This window comes from Oculina patagonica, chromosome 6 (genome assembly GCF_052425735.1).
Source record: "Oculina patagonica isolate OP01 chromosome 6, crgOcupat, whole genome shotgun sequence".
NCBI lineage: Eukaryota > Metazoa > Cnidaria > Anthozoa > Scleractinia > Oculinidae > Oculina > Oculina patagonica.
In genome coordinates, this window is record NC_135763.1 from 1845259 (window position 1) to 1867306 (window position 22048).

Sequence of the window (22048 nt, forward strand, 5' to 3'; positions counted from 1 at the left end):
ATGCATTATCGCAATATAATTTCGCGACAACATCGAGGTCAACGCCGAAAGTTTTTCCTATTAAAATTCTTTTAAAGTGATAACGGCTTGCGAATATTAAAGTCAGCACAATGCGGTTTGCCCCAGACCCAAGAAGGGCTTAACCGCTTTTCCCACCCCCTCCCCCCTTAGGAGACTGAGACGATCAGCATCTCTGAAGAAAGTTAGAGACTGTTTTGAATGAATATATAATACAACACTAGGCACTTTATAGAAGAGCAGGGTCATGGATGAAACACGATATTTTGTACTGTACATAAATGCTCCGAATAACGGCTCAAATACACCACACGAAACTCACTTGTTTTCCCATAAACGTTTATTCATGATTACATTCTTCATGCCTGTTTTAAAACCACACCCATCACCAAATAAGCCCTTATCTTCCCACAGGACAGAATTTGTTTTGAGAAGGACGTAATCCTTCATTTTTATCCCTTGATTAATATTTCCTTTATCGGCCCAACACTGGTCTTTCATCGGTCAATCATAGATTCCATGTCTCCGTTCCGGGTCGCGGTAGGCTACTCCGTCCTATTAAAAAGAAATATTTTTAGTTTAGAATATAGAATTTAAAAGGTGTGGTCCTATTGTCAAAGCAAGTCACTTGCTATTGAAGATAAGATTGCGATCAACTCGAGAAATTTTTTTAATCCTCGAAATCATGCACAGTGGTCAAAAATACTCCTTTGTGCGACGAATTTTCAACTCTCAGTTATCAGTTTTCAATATAATTTTTAGTGTTTGAAATTGTGATAAACTACTGTCTCTGGCGTTTGTTATGTTGGATATACTACTTGAAGTAAAGATTATTTTAAATAACGTAGTATCAACTTAACTACCAATGTTGAAGGGTCAAGCCCGAAACGTTTGGAGCTATATATTTTTATATTTTGGCACAAGGAGCCATAATCGGGGACGGAGACCGTAAGCGCGAGATCCAGGTTGTCCCTCTGATAAGGGACAATTTTGCTATGTTTAGAACAAATTGCGCCATTTTCGACGTCACAAAACGCGCGAATACACGCAAAATTGCGCGGGTTCTCGCGTGGATGTGGCACTTTTACTCAGATGCGAGAAATTTACCTTTTATGTTTTTAAGTACAAGTGCCACGCAGCTCACGGACATTTTTTCGTTAATCATTAACTTAAAGTACTTACAACAGATTTGCCACAATATCGCGTTCAAACTTGTTTTATAATATTCTTCTGCCGCCAACACGGGGTCGCTGGTACTTATGACAGCGGCGGCGTTTTTGGATGCAACACTTTTCATCGCAGCCTCGGCCTCCGGTGATACACTATCACCAAACCCAATAACAGCAACAGCTTTGACTTTTTCCTGGAACAGAAAAATCGAACAGAAAAATCATAAAGTACTGTCTTTACTCGCTTTCGACTCTCTTGGGGACTGCAGTCATTAAAGGGACTATGTCACGGATTTAAACAGATTTTTGAGCATCCAAAATTTATATTTGTGTCGTAGGAAGCTTAAAAACTGAATGGTCCATTTTCATTAACAATTGCTATTTTAGAGCACTAAAACTGTTTAAAAGCGCGTTTGGCTGCGGACGGCTCGGATGGAGATGGATTGCAATTTGAAAACGTTAGCCAACGTTTTCAAGTTGTTTCCACGCGCCTTCAAAAATCGATGTTTATAGCCGAAGTTTGATTTCTGTCCCCAAATAAAGGTTGTATCTTCAGTTTAATGTTCAAAAGTAATGTTTTTCATGTGTAAAGTTGCCTACCACTTATTTAAGGTCGCGCAGGATCCTTGCTCATTAATATATATTCATTAGCCAAATTTCTTGTTGGAGTGCTATCTTGTAAAGCTTTAATTCACTTCATTTTGAATATCGATTCCTCTAAAATTTCATAAGGATACTCAGGGATGATGGAATTACATCATGATTGTCCTTTTACTGAGAGATGACCGTTGTCTGTGATGTTACAAGCCCTTAAAAGTTTAACTGCAGATAATGCGATTTTGTGTCCAAGTTTTCAGCTAGCACAGCGCACCAAATTAAATGATTATATAGCCTAGTGATAAATCGTAACTTCTTTTGTGCTCCCACTAGAACGAAATTTTCGATTTCAAAAACTGCTACAAGTTAATGGCTTCTAAGAGAGTAAAAATGTGAAATCTAAACTTTGAAACATGCTATCTTTATTTTGAGAAGGAAATTTAAAAATTCGCTCTAGCCAGAGCACAATAGAGTACATCAAGTTTATGTTCCTCGCGAATCAACTCTTGAAATTTTATATCGGCGGAGAAAACTTGGACACAAATTAAAATTGAAGGTTTTGAGGCTTCCGAAGACCTTCCGAGTCAATGTTTACAACAACGTGGTGATATATTCAAAGCTGTGAATCTAATTATGATAATTCCCTATGTTCCAGCGCACGTGCACAAAGCTGAGAACAATTACTAGTAATTACTTGTACAAAAGAGTTTAAAAACAAACATTCTCATGAATATTTCGTTTTTTGTCGGCTTCAGTCGTCCGGCAGTTCGTGCATACTCTTTAAATAAATACATACTAATGATTGCAAGGGTCCTGCGCGACCTTAAGAACAGTTTAGACCAAAAACCTGCAAAATCCCCTTGACATAGCCCCTTTAAGTACACACAGCAGTATCCCCAGTCATACACATTTTACAGCCCACTAAACTATCCTTCATTTATTACATTATATAAAAGAACTGAGCTAACAATTAAATAAAATATCTTTGAAAAATGTCAAGTTCAGGTGGACGATCATATCATGAAAATGTTCCCTAGCATTCATGCATTCAGTGACGCTAACTTAAACATGTAGTTCAAACAGTCCTGTAGCAGATTTTTGAAGATCTGCGTGCTTTTACGTTCAGGTTTCGTCCCTTACCAAGAAAAAAATGCAGTATAGCTACACAAATTTGATTTATTAAAGAGACCATAGGGCAGAATGCATGGACATCATTAATTATGCATAATCAGCAAAAGATGACTTTTAGTCGAAAACGTTCGGTTTTTAATACCACCTTTAAATTTTTTGTACATATAGCCTTGAATTTTTTTTTAATATTTTAGTGCGGTTTTAATATCCGTCACAAGAGCGCCAATTGCCTCTTCCCTTCCCTCCCCCCCTCCCCCCTTGTTGTTGTACCTTCATAGCATTGACTGCGTCGGCAGTACCAGGGTGACGAGTGAATACTTCAGTGTTGTCAGTAATGACCAACAGGACATTTTTAGCATCTTTCCGTCCTCCATTCTCTGGTGCACGTGTGAATATCTCCTGCACATTCGTCAGAGCCGCCTGGTAATTTTCGTCTGGAGGTGTAAAACCAGCGGTTTTAGCAGCATCTCGGACTTCGTCCAAAAGAGCTGTTTCATTTTGAGAGGCCTCGTCGCTGAATTTCACCTTGATATCATTTGTGGTTATAAGCCCGACGTGGTGTCCCTTCATGTCTACATCCAGGGTATCCACGAGTGTAACCAGGAATTGAATGTTCTTTCTTTCCAGGTCAGCCACGATAGCTATGTCGCGGCCACCATGTGTACATTTGGCAGTATCTACAGCAACAACAAAAACATAATTATTAACCCTTCATACATAAAAAGTAGAATTTTACACACTATAAAAATTAAAACTAAATGGGTGTTGGCTCTTAAAATAACTAAGGGGTTAGAGTGGTTTTCATTTGAGTGTCGAAAGTAATTCGCGATTGCATTGGTTTCGCATTACTACGCTCAGTGATTGGTTTAAAACTCTCGCGCCACTTTCTCAGCCAAGTTACCGAGTAACCGAGTTACAGCCGGGGCTGAAAGTGAGCTTACGGATGCGCAGTTATGGAAATTCGCTATGTAGTATGTACTCAGGCCCTTACAGTGCAGTTACAAATATACCTCCAACAAAGTATAGTTCGCGCTCTCCAGACCGGCCAGTGCAAGTTTTCTCTTCCAGTTTATTCAGGATGGCTGGTGCATTGCCAACATGTGAGGAGGTACACTCTTCAGCCTCGGTCTTCACTGCAAACAAGTAACTTTGTCTCTTTCTCGCAGCCCATGCACACTTTTCTGCAGTCGTCTTCCCAGGCATGCGATCGACCTCTTCTTTGGGGATACTGTCCATGACTGGGTCACTGGACGTGAGACAGACAATAGAGCCATAATGTACCTTGGGAGCAATCTCTGCGGTGTAAATATCACTGTTAGAACACTTAATGTTGGATATGAGCAAGAAGACCGACTAGTTTAAAGGTGAGAGAAAGGAGAGAAGGGGATAGAAAATATTTGGTGATTACTGTTTGTAGGAATTATCCGGTTGTTGTGACCGTTGCATAATGGAGAGCGATTTTCCGAATACACCGACCAACCGGATGAGATTGTGCTTACCATTAAATTAAACCACCAGGCATCACGTGTCGCGCTTACTTGATCTGACGCTAAATTCAATGTCTTTTCGTTAAAGATTTTGAGGTACTGTAAGAAACGACCTTTTTGACGAGGAAGATGAGTTGATGCTGTTTATTGCCGTCAGCTGTTCCATGAGACGCGATTTAAGCAGAATATAAGGCTATCTTAAGGTCACCGTTCCCACCTATGCACTGAGCGAATTTCGCAGCCATTTCATGTGTCAACTGGCATTTTCGAGATCTTATGCAAAGAAATAAAAAAACAGAGAAACGATTCCAATGTAAAATACCAGAGGCAGTCAGCATATTCCTCCTGAAAAACACTGAAGTGCTGGTATTTCTATGGTTGAAGTGAACATGCACGATCCACATCAGTATAAAGCTGAATAAAGACGCCATATTAAAAAAGGAGACTGCAGTGCCCTACGTTTTGATTACATGGCGGTCAGCAGTTACACCAATAAAAAAGTCACGGACTTACTTTCTTATTTACAGACCCGATGAAATACAGGTTTTTTGCTTCACTGAAACCCAAAAAATATTACCTTTAAAGTAGTAAACGACATTAGAATCACTTCCACCGAGTTTATCCTGACAGTTGTCTCGAGCACCGCCCTTGAAAAACCTCCACGCCACAAAACCTGAAGAACATTGTTTATTGCCATTGACACCAAACGTGTTATAACCTCGCTTCCACGCCAACCAGGCACACTTCTCAAATGCCTGATCCCTGGTTGCGCTGTCATTGGCCATAAGAAAGCATTTGTCATTTTCCATGGAATCCATGCTGTCTGCACCATTGAGGGTAGTCTTTGAATAACAGCCAAACTTGTTCACACTCGGGTACACTGGGATTTTATTTTCTGTGAAAAAAAAAGGTTGCAACGATTTTACTTCTCACCCGAGTAATGTCAGCGGTACCAAGTAGGCTCGATTTCTACCCCTCCTGAGTTCTTCCCCGGGCTCATACCCCAATCATCGGCTGGTAACGATTTTATTAAGTGCAAGACGAACTTGCTTAAACAATTTGCAAAAAAAAAAAAATCTCGCGCAAAAAAGGCGACATTAAGATAGATGATTACAAATTCGTAAGAAATCAGACAAGCCTTCACGGACATCCTTTTTACGGTGGACTGGACCTTTTCAGGCAATATCACTTCCACCAATATCTTAAAAGAGTAGCGCGGTTAAACTCCAGATTATACCACAATTTATTGACACATATATATATCAATAAATTCATTCGTCTGTTTTTGGGGAGTAACGATGTTTTAAGCAAAAAAAAAAAAAAAAAGACGAAAAAATATACATCGCAGCGGCATCACGTAAAAGTTCCCGCATTGTCAAACACTATTTTATTACTTTATGAAAAAGTAGCCATGGTATATTGCAATTCCTGAGTTTTGACTGGTTTACAGGGCATGGTATATGAGCTCATAAACCATGGTCCACAAATATGGTAGGTGTACGCGTCAGCAAGAAAAGCCGGGGAGCACAAATATCGCAATTATTCCACTCGCGCTTGTTGAATATTTAGTAAATAAACCCCTTTGGGCGGCTGGTATATTGGAGGATAATGGCCGAGGCTGAAAGATTGTCGAAAAATGAACAGTTGGCCGAGAAGCGAAGCTTCGAGGGCAACTGTGAAATTTTGAGGACATTCTTTCAGCCGAGGGCATTATCCTCCAATATACCAGCAAGCCAGAAAGGGGTTTATTTATTTTATAACCCTCCGATTAATTTCTACAACGTGCTTTATCGCCAGTAATTTATAGGAAAAACCTACGTAATAAACCCGGCGTAACTGTGGTTAAAACAAATGTAAGTTGATTGGTTAACGTGATTTTTTAACTCGGTGATTTCATTTAAAGTTAGAATTGAGTATAAGGTGACTTCATTCGTTTGTTTTGTGCTGCCTACAAAATCGGGCGACGGATATCAAATCGGACGGGGTATATTCGCTGATACCCGTCGTCCGATTTTTTACCACGTGATGCGTTTTGTCCAATGAGCGCGCGCAAAAATTAATAGGTGGGTTATAAGATATAGTTATAGTTATCCACCATCTCTTATCCAACGCCCGCGCATGGAAAAATTGTTAAATACACAATGAACATCTAATACGCGAAGTGTACCGAGCAGACTTCAAAGAGAATTATGTTGCCCGAGCAGAATTTTGAGCAGATAACGCAGTTTTTACAAGCAATGCCGGTAGACTTATGCATAATACGCCAATTAACAGGCAGAATTTATCCAACCCTTCTTGTCGGGCAGGTTCACAGCGGTCAAACGCAAAAATGACGTCACCTCCGGTTTTCGCCACCTCGAACTTTTCTAAAAATTTGAGTCGAAAGCGGTGAGTGTGCAAACTTTTGTGAGAAATTGTTATAGAAATAGTACGGTGAAAGAAAATTTCAAGCTGGGAAACTCAGTGGAGATCAATTATCAAATTTCCCATCCATAAGCTGCGTGAAAACCTTAACTTTCCAGGAACGGCGTTAACTTTTGGCTTTAAAGCAAAAGCTTTCAGAAGATTTAAGACTTCGTATAGAGAATTTTGGCGGGAATTGCGCAGGAACTGCGCACGCGCGCCGAGTTTGACCGCTGTGTTTCGGGCAGGACAAGTACACTGTGTTACTGGAGTGTTGACTGAATTTCATAAAACTCAAAGTATATATATATTTTTTAAAAAACTTTGCCTTACCACATGGCGTGAAATCAAAGTTATCCATAATGTCTTGTAACACTTCACTTTCCTTTCTTGACTTTCCATTGCGTTTTGTCCAAATAACGACGTCATCGGCGATCTTTTTTAGTAACTTGCGGTTCCTTCGCAGCCTTGCTTTGCGTCCCAAAGCAACTGCGATCACAGTCACGTCCGAGGGCTGAGAAAAATAGAATCAGATTGATTGTCGTTAATAATCACGTGGTGCCATTGTCCTAGCCAAATGGTTGCCTTGACAATCAGAGCAAACCCTTCATTTTTTAACCAATCATCGGCTGGACAAAATTGTGACTTGGCTAAAGCTTGCACGTTTTTCTGCGCATGGCAAGGGTAGGATGTTATCAGTGCCTCGATCTTTGTTTCTTAGATACTCTTAGGTTAATAAAATAGGATACTCTTAGGTTAATAAAATAAGATACTCTTAGGTTAATAAAATAGGATACTCTTAGGTTAATAAAGTAGGATGCTCTTAGGTTAATAAAAGAGCCTGTGTACATGATTTCGGAATGACTTTCATTTCGGAACGAGTTCATTACATCCCCATATACTTCTCTGTTTCTGTTTACACGATACCGAGGCGAAATTTTGTTCCTACACGAGTGGGTTTATTCCTGTTTTCATTCCGGAATGGAACTTTCTGTTTTGGAATGACATCTCATTCTGGTATCATGTAAACTGAAAACGAACTTCTAACGGCGGCCGCATACGGAGGCCACAGTTTGGATTCAGAATGATTACTCGTGTAATTCTATAAAATCGATTTCGCATAGGTATGTACAGTCAACTCCCTCTATAACTGACACCTTCGGGACCATTATTTGGTGTCCGTAATACAGGAAGTCCGTAGTAACGTGAGTTATTTTCAGTAATCTTTATTCGTCGGGACTTTTGTCCGTAATAACGGGGTGTCCGCAAGGCGAGAGTTGACTGTATAATCATGTGTTATTGTTCAGCGGATAACTTGTTATGGCAGCTGTTAATCGAATGCATGGTTCTCCTAATCATATGATTATGGGGATCCGCTCAGCCGCAGGAAAAAATCCGCTGGTCCAGGGGGACGCGGTCTCTGGGAACGAGAATGCAACCAATACGGAAAACACGTTTTCAGTCAATGCGACAACAGAACTTTTTTAATGAGGTAACAGATGGCTCAACAGATCACGTGGTTATTGCGGAAATAACCAGTGAGTTGTTTAACGATGTGTTGATTACGTCATTGATAACGTTAATTCATGGTCCAATACCTGAACTCTCTCTTCCGTGCGCCGTTTTATAGGGGTTAAATTCAGGCGCGAGAAGAGAGAGTCCAGGGTTAAACCACTATAAAGGGTGCGGAAGAGAGAGTTCAGGGACTGGATTAGTAAGTATAACGTTATTGTATTTAGCCATACATTACCTTCGTCAATGATTTCAGACTTTTTCTGTTTTGAGTTTTACCATCCGTAAAGATGATCACAACGTTTCGTGCATCAGTTCGGGACTTTTTCTTCGTTTGAAATTCGTCGTACTGTATGTGTTCATCGAACGCCCTTTGCAGTGCATCGGGAAGGGTAGTTTTGTTATCTAGCTCAGCCGGGATGCCATCAATCATTTTTTCCATATTATGCTGCCTCCCGGCGAATCTCCACATCCTCAACCTAGCCTTAGTGTGGGCATTTTCACCAAAAACCACCAAACCAAGGCGAGTTTGTTGGTGTGAAACGAAAAACCTGCAAGTAAAGCAAATTTGTCTTTCACTGACGCACTGTGAAAATATAAAACAGCTAAGACAATATTTTTGCTACAAATTTGCAAAGGTTTTTCAACCACAGACAGTGATTTTAAAATTCTTGGCTATATAAATGTCCCATGGCCATTTTTAATTTTGTAAATTAAAACTTAAATTTAAAGATTATAGATTGAGAAATATACTTAAGACTAAAGCGATAGAATAAAGACGTGAAAGAATTTTTCGAATACACCTAATTGAAGAAACGTTGACCATGTGGAAAGCATAAATCATGAATGATATGAAAATGTTTGAAATTATTTTGTTGTTGAAAACAAATGATTTCTAATGGTATTCTTGGTAGACAGGTTTGGTAAGCTCAGTTATAGTACTTTTTATTTTGTTGATTCTGTCGAGACGGCGATTTGTTTTCGATTTCCAAGTAAAAATTTGGTTCGCATCAATTAGTGTCGGCCCGATTTGTTCCAAGCAAATTTACACGCTGCGATTCGTCGGCCGGCTTTTCTTTATCGGCCCGAATTTTTCTAAAATCTGCCGGTGACACTGCAACAGATTTTCAAAAAAATCGGCCTGTTTTTTATATGCGCAATCATTTTCTTATCAAATCTGGACCAAATCGGGCCGACAAATCGTAACGTGTATACCGGCCTTTAGATAATCCTGTGTCGGAAGCGCGGTTACTTAATGGTTAGCACGCTGGAATCCAGATCGAGCGCCCCAGACACTTTATTCTAACAGCACTTCTCTCCAACCAGGTGTATAAATAATTACTGGCAAATTAAATGCCGGGGTAACCTTGCGATGGACTAGAATCCCATCTAGAGGGAAGTAGAAATACTCCTCGTCGCTTCATGCTGCGGAAACCTGGATAAGCTCCAGCCTGATGGGCCACTAGGTTTAAATACAGACTTTTTAGAGCCCAGTGTTAAAGACAAACACACATAGTGGAATCGTTTTAGCGTACCTGTCAATGAGATCTTGGGCGAAAATCTTCATCTTTCCAAACAGTTCTGTGCCGATACTTTTGGTCTTATCCAGGACAATAATTAGGTCTAACTTGTCACAAGGGAGGCGTTTCTCTATAGCACGAGGTTGATCTGAAGAGAAAGAGACAAAAAAACGCTCAGAAGAAGAAAACCAAGAACCAAAATGGCGGAAAAAGACTGGCAAGTTTTGTTACAGTTTCTAAGTAAATTAACTCTCTTTAATTTGTGCATAAATCACTGTACTCAAATCTCAAGTTGTTAAACATTCAGCTATGTTTTCTTTTTTTTTTACTTTTGACCCATAATAGACGATTAGTTTACATGATTTCTTCAGTGTTTGTTCACACCAGCCTTCTTCCGCCCTGGTTCACACATGGTGTGCGTTACCTCATAAACAAAGCCGGAATAAGGACCTGAGAAAGGGTATAGTACTACTGATTTTTTTCTACTTACTTATAGTGGCGGCTTCCAGGGTAGTCAGGACTGCTAAACTAAGTGCCAAGAGGAACATCTGAACCTTCATTCTGATCGTTTTCTGTAAAAGAAAAAAATAAATCTTCAGTCAAACGCCAAAACACTGAAACTGTTTACATGCGTTAAGGTGCGAGTAAAAAAGAACGAGTCCACGAGAGTTGAAAAAAAAAAAACAAAAACAAAAAACAGAGAGCGTTGGAAGAAAACGTTTTTCAACTCTCACTTTCACTCCCGGGCGGCGTTGCCTGATAAAATATGTGCACGCTTGTACTGTTAGCTTGTGTACGTATTTTGGGTGAATTTGGATGTATTTTGTCAGAAACAATGTAAAGCGAGGGAATATGTTTTTGCGTTTAGTATGTTGACCTTACGTTTTCTCTTTAATTTGGTAGGGAGCGTTGAAATTTTCTTAAATGAAACCTTTTAATCCGAGTTACAAAAGCTTTTCCGACCAACCTGACTTGCGGCAATGTTTCCTTGTATATTTTTTTTTGTATTTATTTCAAGGAATGATTAAAAAATAAACTAGACTTACCCGTAAAGTGTCTCGAAAGGATCGAGCTAAAAGTCAATGTTTTACTGATTCGTCTGATTTCTCCGCTGATTTAACACCTAGTGGCACGCACATTAAATTTACCGTGATTTATTGCAGTAGGCAGGTCTCGAATCTATGTGTCAAGTTGACCAAACATTGGCCATTAATTTCAATTAAGAAATTGTTAATTATTTCTTTTGTTTTAAAATTATTTGTATTCTTTTTTTTTTTGTATTTTTTATTTGGTGCCAGAGCGTCTCCTCGGAATTACATTTATTATGATTTATGGAAGAAGGCTGGTATTGAAGTACGTGTGAAATTTTAATTTCAAAATTTTAATTTTAAAATTAGTGTTATCACCCAAGACTGTTAAAAGAATTTTAACGTGGTCGAATCTAAATTTGCGTCAGATTTTAAAAGCTAACAAGTGACAGTAGCATTTTCTTTACGCTTAGTGAAACCGTCTATTTCTGCGTTTCACGATTTTAATCCTCCTTCTAAGTCCCGTCCTTACGAAATGCGGATAAATTTGACAACTAATCGGTTTTTTTTTTTGGTTTGGCCAACCATCCAAACCAAAACGGTATTTTCCGTCACGAAAACGGAGCCTTGTCGAAAACAGCTTCTAGAGTGGAGAAATTTGAAAACGCCGGCTATGTAATGTAGCGTGGACGCCGAAAACGGATCTTTTTGAAAACGTTTCCGTCAAATGGCCATGTGATATCTGTAAAAGTCCCCTTTCGACTGCAATTTATCCAGAATGGCGGAAGAGTTGATACTTATGTTCAGTTGTTTTCTCTGTTATTGAGTTTGATTTGTTTATTTAAAGTAAAACGTTAGACATTTCTTAGCTCAGATATTTTAGCTCAGCTTGAGTACTTCCCTCAAAATCTGACAACGTGGGAAGGCGGCAATCGCGAGCGTTGCTTAACAAAAGGTTTTAAAAAATAAAGAGCGTTATAGATCTTGGTACATTTCTTTCGCCGTTTTCTGACCAACGTGAAATCATCAAATTCTATGTTCTGAAAACTTTCTGCGAATTTTCCACTTTCTACTTGTAAGTAATCGCTGTCTTTAATTCATCTAGGGCCGATGCAGCGTTTTGTTTTTAAACATTATTATCTGGACTAATGTGGACAGTGTAATTATTGAAAACGAGCTAGGGGCTAAATTTTATTTTGCCACAGAAGAATGAATTGTTGTGGCCGCTATTTACCAACAAGTTCGAAGAAAACTAATGTGAGCTAACTTAGTGCTTGTGTTGTAAACTTTATTTATTTCGAGCCTAACACTCGAAGAACTAACCGAAATGAAATGAATCTATGCCTGTGTTACGCCAATTTTGCGTGCTTTAATTTAGATATTTATCCGAAATTTCAGTGCATTTCAGTGTATTAATATACTCAAAACAACACTTACGCTGATTTGGAAATCTCGGCTCGCAAAAAGTCAGTCAGGTTTGTACGTCAGACGCGTTTCTGACTTCTTGACAAAGAATGTAGTACTTTTAAGAACTTTGTTTGTCCGTCAGTGCTTAATCCTAGACTACATGGTCCAATATTTTTGTGAATGAAGATGCTAAAATTGAGATGTCCTCCTAAAAAGATTTTCTTCATATTATCAGAAAATTTACGAGCGTTGATAGAATGTTCTAAAAGAGCTAACTACTCTAATAGCTCCGTCGATCATAATAAAAAAAATCAGTCATATGAACAAAATAGCAATAACACCTCCGCCTGCTAAAATAATTTTAACACGGTGCGATCGAATTTAGATTTGCGTTTCAATAGCAAAAGTGATTGTACCATTTTCTCTTCGCCCAGCAACCCAGCAACCGTTTATTTTGGTGTTTTCGTGCACGATGCAGATCCCGAACTATAAGCTAACTATAGTTTAATTAGTTTTGCATAGATTTTGCTAAGCATATAGTTTTTAATTGTAGTTTTGTTTGTAACTTTACCTAGGTTATTGAACAAACTGTTATTTACGGGGCAAAGTAAGAAAGGATCCGCGCAAACCGAATCTATTTTTGAAAGTAATAAATCTGCTTATAGTCGAGAAGAATGGCCTAATCATTTTGATTGTTAGTTTGCTTTTCGAAGTTGGGCTATTCAAAACAAATGGAATCTTATTACTGTTTCTTTGAACATCAAGCAATTAATACTTCGTTCTGCTGAAGAAATTAAAAAAAAAGGTTCTAAAAAGAGAAAAATCAGTAACAATGAAAAAAAGCAAAAGTAAAAACATGAATTTGCCAAACTTGACAAATATATTTCTTTTATACTTGTTAGCATACTGTGCGTAGAGTTACATTGTATGAAAATTTAGACAAATTCATTATCTGGTGCAAAACACTGCTTTTATATACGAGAAACTGATTAAGTGAAAATGAATAATGAAAAAAAACTTGAAATGTTTTCCATTGAAGTCATAAACTGATTACACTATTTTTAAAAAGAAGTCATAAACATTCGTGGTAGGCAGAAACCCAGCTTAACTTCCACAACAATTTCCACTACCGAGCGATACCTCAGTATTGCTACATAAACGCCAGATAACCAACATAATGAATATAAAATCTCTTTTAGATTAGTCTTGCACAGGAAAACAAACGGAAATCATTTGCCGAATTTTTTATTGCGACCAGTACACAGTATGGAATGAAATAGTAAATATTCATATCAGAAGAAGTAAAACTGCATATCTATTCAATATGACTCAAGCTTTTATATCCCGCCCAGTATATCGGTCATTCCCAAAAAGAGACGGTGGTTGATTATTTATATCGAACCGAGGAAGTATCCGAAGTGCATTAGAACTATGCCTTTGCTAGACCAGTTTCTTTTATCAGTTTGCTTATTTAGAAATTATACGAAACTCCAGTGGACCACTTTACTCGAAATGATGAAACGAATAAGTCAAAAAATAATCAAAGAAGAAAACACTTACGGTTTGAAAATCTCGGCTCACCAAAAGTCAGGGTTTGTCAATCGAGTGACTTCTTGACGAAGAATGTAGTACGAACTTTCTTTGTCAGTACTTAAGCCTTTCTATGAGGTCCAATATTATTGTGCATGAAGATGTTAAAATTGAAGGAACTTTCTAAAAGGATTTTTTTTCTTATTAGCAGAAAATTTACAACGATTAATAGAAAAGACCTAAAAGACCTAATTACTGATAGCTTTGTAAAAATACAAAATTTCAATCATATCATTTAACACAAAAAGTGCAGTAACATAAGAAATTTTATTAAGGAGGGTAAAATGCGTACACTGATAAAATAAATGCGCGGATTTAAAACTATTTTTTAACTGATTAGAAATTGTCTTTTTAGCTTTAGCAGATAACAGAAGAGAGGAGAATTCTAAAGTGACCACTCTTAATCATGTGCAAATTCTCATTTGGCTCGGCCGCCGAACAGAAAAGCCTTTTACAAAACATGTGCATTTTTTGTAGGCGCGCCTATAAGGCCGTTTACACGACAGAAAAATTTGGGTACGTCAAAAAATCGGCCCGGAATCAATCATTTTGGCTAAGCCCAAAAATACAGCATTAAGATAACTTGATGCGAGTGGATTTCTCGTAAAAGGTAAATTTTAACTAAATGATAAAGTTCCGGATAACTTAGCCCTTAAAGTTGGGCCGTTTTAAAGGTAGCGATAAAAGTTTTACTGTTGTAAGTAAAAATCGAAACTAGCGCCTTAAATGTAAGTCAAATTAGAAAAACAGAAGATAATGAGAAAAGGATGCCACTTGATGTTTATTCTTGTACGATAGTAGCACAAAAAGCTTGCTAAGGTAATACAGTACTCAGTAAATAAAAGACCTAGTGCCGGTCAAAAGCCAAAAGCAAATTTAAGTAAAAGAACAGATTTAGCTCCAAGTAATAGCAGTCCGCGACAAGTGGGCGGTCACGGTGTGAAAGTGAGCTGACAAATACAAAAGAGCTTAGTTAACGCCTTAATTAAATTGCAATATTTTTTTTTTTTTTACCAATTTGGGCGAATACTCAATGTCCCGCGTCCCTTGTGAACATTTCTTTACGATTTTAAGTGGGACGCTCTAATTTTTGGTGCACCTGAACGCCAATGTTTTCCTTTTAGTACTTACAACTCGTTAATTCGTTTTGCGCAAGTCTTAACAGGTTTTGTAGTGAAACGAGTCCAACGAAGTTATTAAGTTTTATTTTTTGATGATTTTTCAAAGATATTCACGAGGAAGGGACACGGGATTAATGCATGCATCGATTAGTGCATCCGATTAGTGCATGCATCGATCTGAAATAAATAGAGAAGAATGAATAAAGCTCTAACGAGTGGGAACGTTTCGAAGGTAGCGATAAAAATGTTACTGTTGTAAGTAACACTGAAAACTAGCGCCCAAATTTAAGTAAAATTAGCTAAACAGTAAAGAATCAGAAAAAAATGTCACTTATTTATTCTTGTATGATAGAAGCACAAGAAGCTAAGACTAATACAGTACTTAAGTAAAAGGCCTACTGATTTCAAAAGCCAAAAGCAAAATTAAGGACGTTCGCGCTAATTGTTTATGCGCATCCTTACTGCGCACGTAGTTCATGTCGCAACGTCACGCGCGCCACGTCATGCACGAGCGCGCAGCGCTGAAGAATTTTTCTTAGCACATAAAGGGCTGGTAGTCGTCGCGTGAACTTTGCTTACAATTAACTCTCTTAGATGGTCGGTGACCCCCACATTTTTTTGAACGGATCACTTTTGTTGACGTTTATCTACGTTAAGCGTAAAAATAAAAAAAATCTTTCGATTTAAAGTTCGATTTTTTTGGTCCCACGTTCGTTCGAATGCCTCTTTTTAAGCTTTTCGTTTTGCTGTACGACGGTTTCAAAAACCGCTTTCAGGGATAAGTATTACAAAAAGTTAGCAACACTAGAATTTTTTTATGCAGCAGACCCACTTCTACAAAATATGACTAAGATAATTTGCCTCTTTTTTCTCATCTTCAATATTTTAAACTTTAAATCCTGTAAACCATAATGAATTGCGTTCGCCAATTTTTCAGAATCAGGGTAGTTTTCCACACGCTTTATCTCTGAAACGAAGTCGGTGACCCCCACTTTTTTTTGCATTTCCGACACAAGTAACTTATTATCTGACTGCTGTAAAAATTTTAAAAAAATCTATCGACTAGAAAATTGTCGCGCGAACGTCCTTAAGTAAAAGAAAATATTTAGCTTCCAGTAATAGCTGTGGTACTTACAACTCGTTAATTCGTTTTGCGCAAGTCTTAATAGGTTTTGTAGTGAAACGAGTCCAACGAAGTTATTAAGTTTTATTTTTTGATGATTTTTCAAAGATATTCACGAGGAAGGGACACGGGATTAATGCATGCATCGATTAGTGCATGCATCGATTTGAAATAAATAGAGAAGAATGAATAAAGCTCTAACGAGTAAGAACGTTTCGAAGGTAGCGATAAAAATTTTTACTGTTGTAAGTAAAAATCGAAACTAGCGCCTTAAATGTAAGTCAAATTAGAAAAACAGAAGATAATCAGAAAAGGATGCCACTTGATGTTTATTCTTGTACGATAGTAGCACAAAAAGCTTGCTAAGGTAATACAGTACTCAGTAAATAAAAAGACCTAGTGCCGATCAAAAACCAAAAGGAAATTTAAGTAAAAGAACAGATTTAGCTCCAAGTAATAGCAGTCCGCGACAAGTGGGCGGTCACGGTGTGAAAGTGAGCTGACAAATACAAAAGAGCTTAGTTAACGCCTTAATTTAATCACAATATTTTCTTTTTTTACCAATTTGGGCGAATACTCAATGTCCCGCGTCCCTTGTGAACATTTCTTTACGATTTTAAGTGGGACGCTCTAATTTTTGGTGCACTTGAACGCCAATGTTTTCCTTTTAGTACTTACAACTCGTTAATTCGTTTTGCGCAGGTCTTAACAGGTTTTGTAGTGAAAGGAGTCCAACTTATTTTTTAATTTTTTTTTTTTAATATTTTTTCAAAAATATCACGAGGAAAGGGACACGGGATTAATGCATGCATCGATTAGTGCATCCGATTAGTGCATGCATCGATCTGAAATAAATAGAGAAGAATGAATAAAACTCTAACGAGTGGGAACGTTTCGAAGGTAGCGATAAAAATGTTACTGTTGTAAGTAACACTGAAAACTAGCGCCCAAATTTAAGTAAAATTAGCTAAACAGTAAAGAATCAGAAAAAAATGTCACTTATTTATTCTTGTATGATAGAAGCACAAGAAGCTAAACTAATACAGTACTTAAGTAAAAGGCCTACTGATTTTAAAAGCCAAAAGCAAAATTGAGGACGTTCGCGCTAATTGTTTATGCGCATCCTTACTGCGCACGTAGTTCATGTCGCAACGTCACGCCACATCATGCACGAGCGCGCAGCGCTGAAGAATTTTTCTTAGCACATAAAGGGCTGGTAGTCGTCGCGTGAAATTTGCTTGCAATTAACTCTCTTAGATGGTCGGTGACCCCCACATTTTTTTGAACGGATCACTTTTGTTGACGATTATCTACGTTTAAGCGTAAAAATAAAATAAAAAATCTATCGATTTAAAGTTCGATTTTTTTGGTCCCACGTTCGTTCGAATGCCTCTTTTTAAGCTTTTCGCTTTGCTGTACGACGGTTTCAAAAACCGCTTTCAGGGATAAGTATTACAAAAAGTTAGCAACACTAGAATTTTTTTACGCAGCAGACCCACTTCTACAAAATATGACTAAGATAATTTGCCTCTTTTTTTCTCATCTTCAATATTTTAAACTTTAAATCCTGTAAACCATCCAATTTTTCAGAATCAGGATAGTTTTCCACACGCTTTATCTCTGAAACTAAGTCGGTGACCCCCACTTTTTTTTTTGCATTTCCGACACAAGTAACTTATTATTTGACTGCTGTAAAAATTTTTAAAAAAATCTATCGACTAGAAAATTTTCGCGCGAACGTCCTTAAGTAAAAGAAAAGATTTAGCTCCAAGTAATAGCAGTCCGCGACAAGTGGGCGGTCACGGTGTGAAAGTGAGCTGACAAATACAAAAGAGCTTAGTTAACGCCTTAATTTAATCACAATATTTTCTTTTTTTACCAATTTGGGAGAATACTCAATGTCCCGCGTCCCTTGTAAACATTTCTTTACGATTTTAAGTGGGACGCTCTAATTTTTGGTGCACCTGAACGCCAATGTTTTCCTTTTAGTACTTACAACTCGTTAATTCGTTTTGCGCAAGTCTTAATAGGTTTTGTAGTGAAACGAGTCCAACGATAGTTATTAAGTTTTATTTTTTGATGATTTTTTAAAGATATTCACGAAGGAAGGGACACGGGATTAATGCATGCATCGATTAGTGCATCCGATTAGTGCATGCATCGATCTGAAATAAATAGAGAAGAATGAATAAAGCTCTAACGAGTGGGAACCTTTCGAAGGTAGCGATAAAAATTTTACTGTTGTAAGTAACACTGAAAACTAGCGCCCAAATTTAAGTAAAATTAGCTAAACAGTAAAGAATCAGAAAAAAATGTCACTTAGGGCCGAATCGCACAAGCGGACAAGTTTTAAATGTCATGACATTTTTGACAAAAACAAAATTGTCGCGACAAGTCAGAGACATCTTGAAGAGAACAAAAGGTGAAATTATTTGTACAATAGCTTTGCACGTGCTTCTGGCATCCCTGTACATTTCTCAGCTCGGCCGTCTTGGGCAAACATTTAATATGCAGTACCACGCGGTAAAAAAATTCTAAAAAATTTGCATTTAGAGCACGCGTGTTCTCATGCAGTGGAATAATGAGTCGTCTCAAGATAACTTTTTCTTTTCTCATTCTTACATTGGGCAAATACTTCGCTTATAAACATGCCTTTCCTATCGCGGAAAGATTTTGCGGCTGAATTATGATAGTGAGAGCCACATCACGGTGCATACTATCGCAAAAATTTTGGTGTGCGTGTTGTTATTAGGTCCAGTTTGGGCCAAACACAATAACCAATCAACAACGTATTGTTATCTGGCATTACGAGGGCATGGGAATGCGACTTGTCATGAAATGTCCTGCCTCGAGGCAGGACTTCGGCCCTTTGATGATTTGTCCGTTTTGACAAAATTTGCCCTTGTCCAACAAGTCGTACGCACTTGTTTTTGCAATTGTTTGACAAAATGTATCGCGCGTGCAACGCGGACCAATCATAAGACAGCTGCTTCTTTGTTTTCCTAAAATGTTGGACAAGTTGTAAGTCTCGAAAAACGTAATCGCACTTGTGTTCTGCAACAAGTGACTCATTAATGATGAAATCTACCATTTGTTACAAAATTTGTCCGCTAGTGCGATTCGGCCCTTATTTATTCTTGTATGAAAGAAGCACAAGAAGCTAAACTAATACAGTACTTAAGTAAAAGGCCTACTGATTTCAAAAGCCAAAAGCAAAATTAAGGACGTTCGCGCTAATTGTTTATGCGCATCCTTACTGCGCACGTAGTTCATGTCGCAACGTCACGCGCGCCACGTCATGCACGAGCGCGCAGCGCTGAGGAATTTTTCTTAGCACATAAAGGGCTGGTAGTCGTCGCGTGAACTTTGCTTACAATTAACTCTCTTAGATGGTCGGTGACCCCCACATTTTTTTAAACGGATCACTTTTGTTGACGTTTATCTACGTTAAGCGTAAAAATAAAAAAAAATTTTTCGATTTAAAGTTCGATTTTTTTGGTCCCACGTTCGTTCGAATGCCTCTTTTTAAGCTTTTCGTTTTGCTGTACGACGGTTTCAAAAACCGCTTTCAGGGATAAGTATTACAAAAAGTTAGCAACACTAGAATTTTTTTATGCAGCAGACCCACTTCTACAAAATATGACTAAGATAATTTGCCTCTTTTTTCTCATCTTCAATATTTTAAACTTTAAATCCTGTAAACCATCCAATTTTTCAGAATCAGGGTAGTTTTCCACACGCTTTATCTCTGAAACGAAGTCGGTGACCCCCACTTTTTTTTTGCATTTCCGACACAAGTAACTTATTATCTGACTGCTGTAAAAATTTAAAGAAAATCTATCGACTAGAAAATTGTCGCGCGAACGTCCTTAAGTAAAAGAACAGATTTAGCTCCAAGTAATAGCAGTCCGCGACAAGTGGGCGGTCACGGTGTGAAAGTGAGCTGACAAATACAAAAGAGCTTAGTTAACGCCTTAATTTAATCACAATATTTTCTTTTTTTACCAATTTGGGCGAATACTCAATGTCCCGCGTCCCTTGTGAACATTTCTTTACGATTTTAAGTGGGACGCTCTGATTTTTAGTGCACCTGAACGCCAATGTTTTCCTTTTAGTACTTACAACTCGTTAATTCGTTTTGCGCAGGTCTTAACAGGTTTTGTAGTGAAACGAGTCCAACATTGTTATTAAGTTTTATTTTTTGATGATTTTTCATAATTTTTCATTTTTCACGAGGAAGGGACACGGGATTAATGCATGCATCGATTAGTGCATCCGATTAGTGCATGCATCGATCTGAAATAAATAGAGAAGAATGAATAAAGCTCTAACGAGTGGGAACGTTTCGAAGGTAGCGATAAAAATGTTACTGTTGTAAGTAACACTGAAAACTAGCGCCCAAATTTAAGTAAAATTCAGCTAAACAGTAAAGAATCAGAAAAAAGATGTCACTTATTTATTCTTGTATGATAGAAGCACAAGAAGCTAAACTAATACAGTACTTAAGTAAAAGGCCTACTGATTTCAAAAGCCAAAAGCAAAATTGAGGACGTTCGCGCTAATTGTTTATGCTCATCCTTACTGCGCACGTAGTTCATGTCGCAACGTCACGCGCGCCACATCATGCACGAGCGCGCAGCGCTGAAGAATTTTTCTTAGCACATAAAGGGCTGGTAGTCGTCGCGTGAACTTTGCTTGCAATTAACTCTCTTAGATGGTCGGTGACCTCCACATTTTTTTGAACGGATCACTTTTGTTGACGATTATCTACGTTTAAGCGTAAAAGTAAAAAAAATCTATCGATTAAAAGTTCGATTTTTTTGGTCCCACGTTCGTTCGAATGCCTCTTTTTAAGCTTTTCGTTTTGCTGTACGACGGTTTCAAATACCGCTTTCAGGGATAAGTATTACAAAAAGTTAGCAACACTAGAATTTTTTTTACGCAGCAGACCCACTTCTACAAAATATGACTAAGATAATTTGCCTGTTTTTTCTCATCTTCAATATTTTAAACTTTAAATCCTGTAAACCATAATGAATTGCGTTCGCCAATTTTTCAGAATCAGGGTAGTTTTCCACACGCTTTATCTCTGAAACGAAGTCGGTGACCCCCACTTTTTTTGCATTTCCGACACAAGTTACTTATAATCTGACTGCTGTAAAAATTTTAAAAAAATCTATCGACTAGAAAATTTTCGCGCGAACGTCGTTAAGTAAAAGAAATATTTCTTCGTTTTTTTTTTTTTTTTTTTTTTTTTTTTTTTTTTAGATTTAGCTCCAAGTAATAGCAGTCCGCGACGCGTGGGCGGTCACGGTGTGAAAGTGAGCTAACAAATACAATAAGGCTTAATTAACGCCTTAATTTAATCACAATATTTTCTTTTTTTACCAATTTGGGCGAATACTCAATGTCCCGCGTCCCTTGTGAACATTTCTTTACGATTTTAAGTGGGACGCTCTAATTTTTGGTTCACCTGAACGCCAATGTTTTCCTTTTAGTACTTACAACTCGTTAATTCGTTTTGCGCAGGTCTTAACAGGTTTTGTAGTGAAACGAGTCCAACGAAGTTATTAAGTTTTATTTTTTGATGATTTTTCAAAGCTATTCACGAATGAAGGGACACGGGATTAATGCATGCATCGATTAGTGCATCCGATTAGTGCATGCATCGATCTGAAATAAATAGAGAAGAATGAATAAAGCTCTAACGAGTGGGAACCTTTCGAAGGTAGCGATAAAAATGTTACCGTTGTAAGTAACACTGAAAACTAGCGCCCAAATTTAAGTAAAATTAGCTAAACAGTTAAGAATCAGAAAAAAGATGTCACTTATTTATTCTTGTATGATAGAAGCACAAGAAGCTAAGCTAATACAGTACTTAAGTAAAAGGCCTACTGATAATAGCAGTCCGCGACAAGTGGGCGGTCACGGTGTGAAAGTGA

At 37.8% G+C, this 22048-nt stretch overlaps 1 protein-coding gene across 1 annotated transcript; it reads right to left on the minus strand.

The window, feature by feature from the left end:
- Positions 1 to 350: 350 nt before the first annotated feature.
- Positions 351 to 9892, minus strand: LOC144656078 (uncharacterized). Its single transcript, XM_078516300.1, has 8 exons — positions 9853 to 9892; positions 8556 to 8868; positions 7139 to 7319; positions 4980 to 5297; positions 3926 to 4210; positions 3186 to 3592; positions 1201 to 1381; positions 351 to 573 (listed from the first exon to the last, which is right to left on the minus strand). Coding segments are annotated over exons 1-8 (1719 nt in total). The 5' UTR covers positions 9885 to 9892; the 3' UTR covers positions 351 to 571.
- Positions 9893 to 22048: the final 12156 nt, after the last annotated feature.

Coding starts and splice junctions, on each gene's coding strand:
- LOC144656078 (XM_078516300.1), bottom strand. CDS start 9,884: ATGAAGATTTTCGCCCAAGATCTCATTGACAG. Junction 5,298..7,138: donor CTTTGATTTCACGCCATGTG/GTAAGGCAAAGT, acceptor TTTTTTTCACAG/AAAATAAAATCCCAGTGTAC. Junction 1,382..3,185: donor ACGCAGTCAATGCTATGAAG/GTACAACAACAA, acceptor TTTCTGTTCCAG/GAAAAAGTCAAAGCTGTTGC.